Source organism: Sander lucioperca, chromosome 4 (assembly GCF_008315115.2).
Source record: "Sander lucioperca isolate FBNREF2018 chromosome 4, SLUC_FBN_1.2, whole genome shotgun sequence".
Lineage (NCBI taxonomy): Eukaryota > Metazoa > Chordata > Actinopteri > Perciformes > Percidae > Sander > Sander lucioperca.
The window spans coordinates 749,496-762,447 of NC_050176.1; the positions used below are offsets into that span (position 1 = coordinate 749,496).

Sequence of the window (12,952 nt, forward strand, 5' to 3'; positions counted from 1 at the left end):
TTCTCATACAGTATGTCCCACTGGCTGCAGGTCCCGATGAACTACTATTTTGTAATGAACTGGCAAAATGCCTCCAGAAAGAACCGATCCGTTTGCACTACAAAGAGTGTATATATTTGTGATTTATTTTTGGTATAGTGCTTAACAAGCATAATTTAATTTAAATTTGAATTTAATTTTGCCCAGTTGTGGCCTGTTGAGGGGCAATAAATAACAAAAGTTCCAAAACATCTATTGTGTTATTTGTATCGATCCACTATATAAACATAATATCTACATACATGGCATTTGATTGGAGGCTAGTCTCACTTTGTCCCACATCAATATTAAAATAGTTTAGATTTGTGTACATTGTTTCTGTTAATAATGTATTGTATTAAGTGTCCATTTCATTATAATATTCAGATTTATCATAAATAATTGAACATGCACATGTATTTTAAGTTCCGTTAAAGACGGGTGGAGGTGGGGTCACATTTGAGCATTTAAAAATTGACTTGAAAGTAACGCAATAGTTACTTTCTGAAGTAACTAGTTACTTTTATAATTTGTAACTGAGTAACTAATTTTGTTACTTTTTGAAAGAAGTAACTAGTAACTGTAACTAATTACTTTTTAAAAGTAACTTGCCCAACACTGGTCGGGAGTGGTCCAAATGCTCTTTTGGCTTCCTTGGCTCACCTGTTGCACACTTGGGCACGGGTTGGATTAGAAAAAAGCAATAGGTGGGTGCATAAGAGGCTGTGGCAATCATGGTTTATCACAGTCACCACTTTTACCCCATTTAATCACATAGGAGCTGTCCACGTCATTACAGTTTGGGAATCCTGTAGAGAGTTTCTTCTGAGGGAAGTTATTGTCTGGGACTCAGGACGGATCACACATCATGTTGCTCATCACAGCCACAGATAAGCTACCTATAGGCTTTTATAATTAAAAATGTGGATCTCCAGGCCAGTCTTAAAAGAAGCTAACGCCTGCAGCCGTTACCTCGTTACCCACGGGTAGAAAGGAGACTGTCAGGAATGGACAGCCCTTAAGTTAAGAAATATCATTGGCTAATAGGCCACTTAAACCACAACAAATAAATCAAGCCACAACAAAATACAATTTACTAGAAAGGACCACATCATCAACCAGATACGTTTGAACAATTTAATAATGAAACATAAGAAAGAAGAATGCGAGCAATGAAGACATAAAGTCGCTTGTAGCCATCAGTTGACTTGATGTTGACTGCGTTGTGGGGATGCTTTGGTAGGGAATCCGCCATAGCAACCGGGCACGATGGACTCCCAAAACCTCCAGTTACTTAAAACAAGAAAGAGTGGAGCTGAGATTGTTGCGATCTGAACGAATGTAGCGGTGGAACAATTCGGGGGACTAATGGCCCACGGTTGTATTAATTGTTCTGGGATACCATTTCAAAGGCCAAGGATGATATGAATGGATGTAGCAGTGAACAATTGGGGGAATCGACTGCCCGTGATTTTTAAGGTTCAGGGATGCCTTTAAAGGCCGAGGTGGCGGCATCAATACTAGTGTCCGGAGTAATGAACCGGAGAAATGCCAGACAAGGAGATTACGTGGCGGAAGTGCTTGTAGAAGCAGAATCGAGTAGCCACTTGTGCAGACTCAGAAGTGAAGAGAAGATCTGTCAATGTTACGCTCTGGAGTGTGAAAAAGATTGGACTTGATACAAGGCGAGCGGGCGCTGGTGGAATCGATTTGCTCATCTTGCTTTATGTAGAAAATATCCTTTCCTTGACAAATTAGACTGGAATGTAAGCGTGACATGTGGGTCGAAGTTAGGGGTGGATGGGGTGAATTCGAAGCATCTAAGAAAACTGGAAAAGCCGCAAGAACATGGCTTCTGAGGTTTGAGCAACATGAGGAATCGTGTATCTAAAGTGGATGATGTATGCTGACTGTGTCAAGTCTGAGGTAAGAGGAAGACATCTATTTTAAGCTGTCTTTTGGCGTCCTCTGAAAAGTTTATAGAACAAGCTAATGACACTAAGGTAACTTTGATGGTACTGATGTGTTTTGCTGGCGATCACAGAATAGGCATGGATCAGTAATGGTGACAATATCAAACAATAGATTGTTAAATCGTATTGGTCGTGAAAGCAGCAGAAGCCCTTTCAAGCTGATTGGAGAGACGAGAGGGTTAAGGGTGATGGGCTGTTATTAGCTCTATGAGTCAAAGATCGGGCTGTTAGGGCAAGATTTACCAATTGAATATCACTGCCAACTACAGAGAAACTGAGTGTCTGCAAGAAGGGACAAGCTTCTAAACTTGTGAGCTTGAGGGGTCGTTCTGCTATGAACCTCCTTCAATGTAGACACCCCCAAAACCAGCAGAAGGAGCTGCATTTTGGCATTCTGGTGCCAGGAGCCCTGGCCAGAGTGAACAGTGCCAGGGGCATTGGCATGCCAGCAGGATGCCTGGTGATATTTGTTTCTGTTGATCAGGGACGTGCACAGGTAGGGGCTATTGTTGCCCAGGCCACTGCCCGTTTGCCCTGATTGGCTTAGCTGCATTTTTAGTTATAGTAACGTAAAATGCTACGTTATCAACCAAAGCTAATGACAGCCTATGTTGCAGCAGCAGGCTAACGTAACTACGTTAACGTCCGTTACATTAGTGTGTGTTCTGTAGAGAAGAGAGAGGCTCAGGGATGGGATGTTTGGGCTCTTGAATCATGCTAGGTTATACGTTGTTTGCAGTCACTATGTTTTGTGAGTTTTCAACCAACAATCAGATGTGACGTTAGTGAAAGTGAAAGGCGCCTTATTTTGTTATTAGATGATAAATGAATGTCCCAATTGGTTAATGTAATAAACTTTGCATTTAAAACTTTTTTTTATTATAGCCTAATGTTAGTTTTGTGTGCTTAAGTATGCCTTCACAACAAAGACGACTGAAGAAGAGAGAGACAGAGCTCAAAGAAGCAGCTAAAAGATTTGCAACTTTGCAGAGCTGGATTAAAACTGCCAGCAGGCCAGCTGTGAGAGAAGCATTTGATAATAGTCCATTAGCCACGGCCCCAAATTTGGGCCATCGGTATCAACTGGGGGGACAAAGTCTCATAGTGATTTTTGGCAAGGTATACACCTCTAGTACTAGAAAAATCACGATAGCAGTGCAGGGGTGGTAGTGAAATCACTTTTTTTCAGCTCATAAAGTTACTAACCCCCTGAGATAAATTCAGTTTTTGAAATCTGGTGTATATCTGGTTTAGGCTCATGGTAGGGATATTGTCAATATTCTATAATATGGTGCTTGGTATCGTTGGAAAGGGGACCTTTTAGGCTTTCATTTAAGACCAGTACTGAATCTGTCTGACAAACACAGAGGTCACATTACTTCTTTAAACCAGAAATAACACACATTTTCTCACAATTTCCGCCTAAACTGTATGCTTTCTTTTATCCCTGGGGCATGAAAGAACACCAGGGACACAAAACTCAACAACTTCAATACTCGAGGCACTCTGCTGATTCAGAAAATGTACAATATACCCATACTATTTATTTGTGAGAGCCTTAAATTAGACTTGTGCAGCCAGCACAAGTCTTCAAAATGGAATGGACAAATAGAATACCCTATTAGTCCAGGGCCAAATGGCCTATTTATTCATGTACAGTTGTAATAAAAAGTAATTGTTTCAATAGTGTTGTCAACATAACACTTGTAAGTGGTTTAACAAAATGTTTCTATCATGTATTTTGATATTCACCCACTTTCAGTTAGAATGTCAGAAAGTAATTGATGGATTTTATTTATTTATTTTATTTATTTATTTATTCGGGACAGTGCACATTAATGAACAATCTAACATTTCTGTAAAGACTGTAAATGAGCCAGGTTATAGCATAAATGCTAATTTTCACCTGTAGTCCCGAGGCAGGAAGACAACAACATACAAGATAATACAACACAAAAGAATATGACAATAAACAATATCAAGCAAGAAACAAGAAACACATTAGCTCACATTCAGGCAGATTACATTACATCAATAAAATTAGTCAAAATGATGACATAACTGGGAACTTTTAAGAAGTTGTTTAAGGTGCTTTTTAAATGTGCAGTAAGTTGGACATTCTCTAATGTTTGTTGGGATGCTGTTCCAAAAATGACCTCCACTTGACCACCGTTTGTCCAAAGCTAGTTTTTCTATGCGGGATCTCTATATCTCCTCTAAATGAAGCTCTGGTACAACAACCTCTGTCAGACCTTGGTTTAATGTATGTAGAAAGTGAAGGTGGGGCAAGTCCCAGGGCAAGTGACAGTTTTACAAGGTTTTGTGTTGTGAAAAGCTTGTTGGTTCAGTTGACTGGTTATAACAACACTACCAACTATGCTATCTTCAATCAACTTCCAATGAGTTCCAGGTGTATTAAATGTAAGTACAAAATACGTTTTCTTTTGTGCTTGTGAATTGATGGTGAATAAACAGAGGGAGATTATACATATAGCTGTACCTGTAACAGTAGCTAATGTAAGCTTGGAGTTTTTGCAGGCTAGCTATCTAGCAGGCTAGCTATCTTGCAGGTTAAACAGTGTAACAGTAACAGTAACTGCTACAGTGCAGGCTAGCTAGCTACATCAGTTGGACATCTTCCAACATTTCCAAGAGGATGTATGTGACATCAGGTTAAGCTTATGTTATGATGGGTTGGGTTTAAGTAATGTCAAGTAACAAACCTTTACTTTCTTTTTTTCCAACACAATTGTTCATTAACCTGTAATGTTTACATCACCACCCTTTTGTTTTTCGTTTTAGTTACTGTGATGGTGGGTTCTATTTCGTATAGGCTTCGCCCTCTAAGAGCTGTCGCTATTGGGTTTATCCCTTTGCGCATGCACAGTCGTGAAGATTTCTTTCCCACCCTTGCGTCCAGCACGGGCTTTCAACTACGTCCGCAGAAACTGTATATAAACAGAGCGGACCCGTTGTTCATCTCCCTTTTTCTTCAAGCTTTGCAGTATGAAGACCTCAAGAACCTCCATCTCCAGCAGCGTCCGCCTCTGCCCTGGCTGCCGGACCGGCTACATCCTGCCGCTGGATCTCCACCCCCGCTGTTAGACCTGCCTCGGTGCCGTTCACGCCAGCAAGGCACTCACCGCCGAAGCCTCCTGTCAGTTCTGTGCCCGCCTGCCATCTAAAGACCTTCAACGGCAGGTGGAAACTTTTTTGGCTTGCGAGGTCGTCGGACAGGGGGATGGCAGTTGGGCAGACCGGCGAGACACCGTCGACACCCTGGATCTGCTGGAAGAGGACGTCTTCGACGGGCACGAGTCCGATGACTCGTCTCCCCCAAATGACGGTTCTCTCACCGGTTTTCCCTCCTCCCCTCTGGGAGAACTGGACCACGAGATAGGGATCGATGCCCTCCCACTGCGGCTCTCCCCATCTCCGGAACGGCCAGGGCTCTCTTCCTGGACCTGCCGGACATCATAAAGAAGAGAGCGGACCAGACTGAGCTTCCAGCCCCCTCTCGCGGCCTCTTGAGTGGAGATGTCTATACCCAGGAGCCACCGTCCAAACGGGCTCCACACTAGCCGCGCTTTACGGAGCTTCGGCCGTTCGTGGAGGAGGCTCTCTTCCAGCCCGGGAAACTGAAGGCGCCGGTCTCTCGCTACGCCTCATTCACACGGGTTCAAGGCGACACAGAGGTGGGCTTCCCTTCGGTCCCTCCCCTTGAACAGAGCCTGGCGTCCATCCTGCTTCCAAGAGCTACGAGCCCCGTCCCCCCAGGATCAGGTCTGCGCCCAGGTCACTGACTGGTCGCACCAGTGTGCGGCCCAGGGCCTTGCAGCGCAGAACAACATCACCGTGTGCTCTTTCACACCCCAATGGGATCTAGCCCTGGTGCTTCGAGCTTTGGGGAAGCCTCCTTTCGAGCCTCTGGCACAAGCCTCTCTCAGGTTGCTATCACTAAAAACGGCGCTTCTCCTTGCCCTGACGTCAGCCAAGAGAGTGAGCGACTTATGTGCGCTGTCAGTCTTGCCGTCCTACCTCTCCATTAGAGGGGATGGGAGCGCAGCCACCTTACAGCCTAACCCCTCATTCACACCGAAAGTTCTAACAAATTCCTTTCAGTCGAGAGTGTTTTCCCTCGAAGGGTTTTTCCCCTCGCTTCATAACAACGATGCGGAGGAAGCTTTTAAGTAAGTAAGTAAGTAGTAAGTAAACTTTATTTATATAGCACCTATCACAGACAGAGTCACAAAGTGCTTTACATGCAGCAAGATTAACAATTTAAAAAAAAAAATAATATAAAATAAACATACAAACATAAAAACAATGATATCTCATTCAAGTGAAAGCTTGTCGGAATAGGAGTGTCTTTAGCTGTTTTGTAAAATAAACGATAGAATCGGTCACACGCAGCGAAAGGGGCAGGGCATTCCACAGTTTGGGAGCAACTGCCTGAAAGGAGCGGTCTCCCCGAGTTTTAAGGCGGGTTTTTGGGACCATCAGGAGATTTTGACCTGAGGAACGAAGCGTGCGGAAAGAGGAGTAAGGGGTCAACAAATCAGCAATGTATTTCGGCATCTGTCCATGTAGTGCTCTAAAAGTTAACACTAGAATTTTATAGTCAATTCTGTATTTTACTGGAAGCCAGTGGAGAGTAAACAAAATCGGGGTGATGTGTGCCCTTCTGTTTGTTCCTGTTAAAAGCCTGGCTGCTGCATTTTGCACCAATTGAAGGCGGCTCAACGAAGATTTATTAAAACAAGTAAAAAGAGAATTACAGTAATCTAACCGTGACGAAATAAAAGCATGAATGATCATCTCCATGGTAGCTTTGGGAAGTATTTTTCTCAATTTAGAGATATTTCTCAAATGATAAAAACAATTTCTGACCAACTGTCTAGAATGACCATCCAAAGACATCGATTGGTCGAACAAAACACCAAGGTTTCTTAGGCTCAGCTGGAAGGAGGAGTCCAAGGAACAGAGGTGTAGTTTGATTTGGGGTAGTATATGTTCTGGAGCAATGATCAATGTTTCAGTCTTTTTTGTATTCAGTTGTAGATAATTGTTGTACAACCAAGTCTTAATGCTTGACAGACATTCCAATAAATCAGCTAATTTACCAAACTCTGATTCTTTGAATGAGCAGTACAACTGAATGTCATCAGCGTAAAAGTGGTAAGACACATTATTAAAATTACGGATTATTTCACTAAGAGGGCTAACATACAATAGAAACAAAAGAGGACCTAAAACCGAACCCTGAGGAACTCCGTATGACAAAGGGGTCATTTCTGACAAGATGTTGTTAACAGACACACAAAATGATCTATCACTCAGGTAAGAGGTGAACCATTTAAGAACAGTCCCAGAAAATCCCATTTCATTCTGTAACCGATTTAACAATACTGTATGGTCCAATGTATCAAATGCAGACAACAGGTCAAGTAAAATCAACACAGTGTACTGTCCAGAGTCGGCAGCCATCAGAATGTCATTTGATACTTTAAGAAGCGCAGTCTCAGTTGAATGACATTTACGAAAACCTGACTGAAATTTGTCAAGCAAATTTTTTCCATCAAGAAATGTAGTCAGCTGGCCCGCCACCACTTTCTCAAGTATTTTAGATAAGAAAGGCAGTTTAGATATAGGCCTGTAGTTAGTTGGTTCAGAAGAGTCCAAATTAGGTTTCTTCAGTATGGGACTAACAACTGCTTGTTTAAAATGGCTGGGCACAGAACCGGTTAAAAGGGAAAGGTTAATCATTTTAACAACATACGGTCCAACTAATTCAAACACATTTAATAGCAATGAAGTCGGCAATACATCGAGCGGACTTGAAGATGGTTTCACTTTACTTAACAGGCCCTTAATATCATCTCGAGTGATAGGTGAAAAAGTATCCCAGGAGTATGAGACTACTGGCCCACAGGATAAGATATCAAGAGATGGGTTAATAGTAGTTCTAATTTCTTGCACCTTGTTTACAAAAGCATGTAAAAACCTATTGCAATCAGACTTTGAGTATACAGGCACTTGGGGAGCGGGGGGAGAGACAATCTTAGATATTGTATCAAACAGGACTTTAGGATTTTTCTTGTTCAGAGTTACCAGATTAGCAAAATAATCCGACCTGGCCTGTTTTATCATAACATTAAGCAGTGTGATAAGCTCCCTCAGATGCAGTCTATGTACTTCCAAACTTGTGGATTTCCACAAACGTTCGACTTTACGGCACTTTCTCCTGAAAGACATTATTTCTTCATTTATCCAATGGCAAGAATTTTTAGGGAACGAGCTTTTACTTTTCAGGGGAGCAACGTTATTTAAAACCGACAGACAATGATTATTAAAAGACTGAAGAAAAGATTCAGCATCACTACAGTTATTAAAAGAACTAGGGTCAAATGACTCAGAAAATTTCACAGCTGTAGTTTGATTAATAATACGTCTTTGCAGCATCGGTCTACAAGGAAGGCAGTCCACATTTGAAGACAGATTGAAAAATATGCAACAATGATCTGTCACATTAATGTTCATAACACTCAGTTGGTCAATGCTCAGGCCTAAAGAAAAAACAAGGTCCAGAGTATGGCCTTTTGTATGTGTAGGACCGGAGACATACTGTTTAAAATTAAATGATTCAGTGAGTGTTAAGAACTCAGATGCCACAGTACATGAAGAGTCATCGATATGGGAGTTAAAATCCCCAAGCATCAGAACACTTTCAAGTTTGATAATTGAAGATAAGAACTCTGCAAAATCATCTAAAAACAAGCGAGCAGGACCAGGAGGTCGGTAAATTAAAACACAGTAAAATGAATCAGTATTTCCAACCTTAGTCATCTGTAGCTCAAAGGAATCGAAAGAGTCCGAATTTATCATCCTGCAGCAGAAACGGTCCCGGTATACGAGTGCGAGTCCACCTCCTCGCCGCGACACCCGCGGTGTCCCAAACACAGAACAGTCCGGAGGACACAGTTCATTTAGATGGGTGTACTCCATTTCTCGCTGCCAAGTCTCAGTAAGGAACATAAAGTCAATATGTTCCTTTGTAAATAAATCGTTGAGGATGAACGCCTTGTTGGCAATGGAGCGCGCGTTAAACAATGCAAATCGCGCCGGCTGGGCACGTTCAGATGGGTCGGGGTTGACACTTGCTAGCTGGCATGTCACAGGACGCAGAATCCGCTCTCGCGGAAAGGGATTTCGGAGCCGCCGAGTCAAAAAACTTCGGTCAGGTTGACTACTCCAAAGGGACGGAGGCGCACAGAACACCTCACCGACCGTTTGTGTCCGGTGCGTGCGCTATCACAGTACATTTTACGCACGGCGGACATAAGGCAGACACAGCAGCTGTTTGTACATTATAGGGAACACTCCCAAAGAGCGGCCCTTTCAAAACAGCGTCTGTCTCATTGGCTGTGCGAGGCTATCACCCAGGCTTATAACGCGGAGGGTATCCGAGCACACTCTACGAGGGCATTATCGGCATCCGCCGCCTTATTCAGAGGCATGACAGTAGCCTACATCTGCGCAGCGGCCTCCTGGGCATCCCCATGCCCATTCATCCGTTTCTATCTGCTTGATGTCTGAGCCCTCCGTGACACACTCGGGCCTATCCACACTCAACGGCGAATGATGCGACGTTGCATGTGTGTCCCGCCTGCTGTCGCCCCCCCCCCCCATCTTGCACTGGGTGCTGGGAAGAGAGCGGGTGTCACATATATATATATATATATATATATATATATATATATATATATATATATATATATATATATATATATATATATATATATATTGTCACTCATGATACGTTTTTTTCACTGATCATGCACGCCTACAGTCACGGAATAATGCGCCATTGCATGTGTGTTTTCCCTGCTGTCCTCACCCCGCCTGCATTGGGTGCTGGGTGGAACGCGGGTGTCCCCATAATTATCAATCATGATATAATTCTCACTAACCATGCACGCCTTCAATCATGGAATGATGTGCCGCTGCATGTGTACTCGTCTGCGGTCCTCACCCTGTTGGGAGGAACATGGGCACTCCATATTTGTCAATTATGTACTTTTCTCACTAATCATGCACGCCTACACTCATGGCTTGGGCCTTGCAGCCAGTTAGGCCAAGTCATTACCATGACAGGCTCTCTTATCAGAACGGTTTATCTGATACAATCTCCTGTCAGTGCATTAGAGAACAAAGTTAGTCTATGTCCTGCTGTGGGCTCTGTGTCGCAGGTGGCATTGACTACATCAGCTTCGCCCTAACCCAATAGCGACAGCTCTTAGAGGGGGAAGCCTATACGAAATAGAACGATAGTTACGTATTGTAACTCCAGATTCTATGAGTATAGGCACAGCCCTCTAAGATTCGGGCCACCTGCTCCTGTAACATTAGTTGAAGAAAAAGCTGATGATGGGAGATGAACAACGGGTCCGCTGTGTTTATATACAGTTTCTGCGGACTTAGTTAAAAGCCTGTGCTGGACTCAAGGGCGGGAAAGAAATCTTCACGACTGCGCATGCGCGAAGGGATAAACCCAATAGCGACAGCTCTTAGAGGGCTGCGCCTATACTCATAGAATCTGGAGTTACAATATGTAACTATTGATACTCTTGCAATAGAGTGAGTAGAGGAGATTTAGATCTGGATTCAGAATCAACAGCCAGTACAAAGAATCTGAAGTGTGTATCATATACCATGAAACATCAAAAGAAGATGATGAAATCTTTGGTCTTAAAGACTATGAATCCTGGAAAACATTGCTTGATGCAGCCAAAGTGAGAAACTATGCCCCTATTACAGATGTTGCTAAAGACCTTGGAGAAGAAGTCCCAAGAATCCACTATCACAGAAAATGCCGGAGCCTCTTCACAATGAAAAGAGAATTAGAGACTCTGAAAAGGAAAGCCACAGAAAACATTACAGATGAAGCTGGAGCTATTCTAGCTTACCAAAATGACCAAGTAGGAGATCTTCAGATGGAGCAAGAGTATATCATCCAATCAATTTTTTGTAATAAAGAGAAGTTTGTAAAGGGCTCCAAGTCACACAGAGTTAATGGCATAGTAGTACAGACCAATTTCTATGGACCACATCTGTCAAGAGCTGATCTTCCACACATTGAGAAACTGAAGCAGAGATCAGTCACCATTGAAGACCGAGGCCTGGAAGTATATGTAGCAGGTGAGCAGGTTTGAAAATTAGCATGAAGCTATAATCATGTGTCTATTTTCTATGTATCCATTTAATTGTGATGTACATTCCACATAAAGCATTCATTCCTTCATTCATTCATTCATTCATTCATTCATTCATTCATTCATTCATCCAGGTGCACGTGTGGGCCCACAACCTCTTACAACCAGGGAACACTGTATCCAGGAAACCAAGGAGGCTGCTCTTCTTGCAAGAAAGAAGACAATGGTGTGGGCACTTGCAAGGCAAACAGATCCAGAGAATCAGACAATCCCCAGCTGGACTGGTTTTAATATCAGCACCAGGGACCAGGAACCAATTTCACAAGATATTGTTGGGTATCTGCCAACCATCAACTCACCAGGTACAGAGTTGAACACAGTGTTTGAAATTTTGAAACAATCAGAGCTAATCAAGAAGGAGCTGCACCTAGAGACAATAGTTGTAGTCATGGATCAAGCACTCTATGCAAAAGCCGCTGAGATAACCTGGAAGCACAGAGGATGGTTCTCCAACATTCTTCTCAGGGTGGGGACATTCCATACCATATGTAATGCCTTAGCCATCATAGGAAAGCGGTTTAGGGATGCTGGTCTAAAGGACATGCATAGAGGCTGGAGTTGTCGCAGAGGGGTCCATCAATGGAGTCCTTGACGGTACACACTATAACTGTGCAGTCAGGGTCCACAAGTACATCTCAGAAGCACTGATGAGACTTGCATGGGAAGAGTTCACACCCTGGATTGAGAAAAATGCTCCAAAGAGGAGTGGGATGATCAAATCATTCTTGGAGGATGTGAAAGACATGACCAGTGACCTGAACCAAGAAAAGATGACCAATCTGCTGCAAAGTCCACTCTCAGCTGAGCTGATAACCCTGTGGACAGACTTTCTAGAACACCTCCGTCACAGCAATGTTTCTCTCCATTCTGGATGTCATACATTGACATGGTAGAGGATGTAGTACTTGGCCTTCTGCATGCGTCTCGTGAGGGGGGACTAGGAGTTGCACCTCCATGCTATAAGAACCATGATCCCATGGTGCTTTTCCTACGATAAGATGAATAATGCCAGGTACATTTCTTATGCATTTCTGTCCATCCATCTATCCATCCATCTTCGTCCGCTTATCCGGTATCGGGTTGTGGGGAGAGCAGCTCCAGCAGGGGACCCCAAACTTCCCTTTCCCAAGCCACATTAACCAGCTCCGACTGGGGGATCCCGAGGCGTTCCCAGGCCAGGTTGGAGATATAATCCCTCCACCTAGTCCTGGGTCTTCCCCAAGGCCTCCTCCCAGCTGGACGTGCCTGGAACACCTCCCTAGGGAGGCGCCCAGGGGGCATCCTTACCAGATGCCCGAACCACCTCAACTGGCTCCTTTTGACGCGAAGGAGCAGAGGCTCTACTCCGAGCTCCTCACGGATGACTGTGCTTCTCACCCTATCTCTAAGGGAGACGCCAGCCACCCTCCTGAGGAAACCAATTTCGGAAGAAAAGGACCCACAAGGGCCAAGCCCTGTTGGCAGAGGATGGAAGATGGAGACAGAGGGTGAACAGTTGGTGCTGCACTGGATGGAAGGCCAGCCAGCACATGAAGCTGTCCTGGATCTACTTGCCTGCAACTGCACAAAAAAGTGTTCACTCCCACGATGTATGTGTCTTGCAAATGGCCTCAGGTGCACAGACGTGTAAACTGACAGAGTGTGAAAACCAGGCGACCTATATAGAAAGTTTAGATGAAGACGAGGACG

At 43.7% G+C, this 12,952-nt stretch overlaps 2 protein-coding genes across 2 annotated transcripts in view; both read left to right on the plus strand.

The window, feature by feature from the left end:
• hpgd (15-hydroxyprostaglandin dehydrogenase) overlaps window positions 1-12,952 on the plus strand; it is a 34,609-nt gene that overhangs the window by 6,644 nt on the left and 15,013 nt on the right. The gene's annotated exons all lie outside the window — the stretch shown is intronic.
• LOC118494938 lies at window positions 10,512-12,145 on the plus strand. Its single transcript, XM_036000629.1, has 2 exons — window positions 10,512-11,189; window positions 11,338-12,145. The coding sequence occupies exons 1-2, from the start codon at window positions 10,880-10,882 to the stop codon at window positions 11,853-11,855; spliced, it is 828 nt and encodes a 275-aa protein (XP_035856522.1). The 5' UTR covers window positions 10,512-10,879; the 3' UTR covers window positions 11,856-12,145.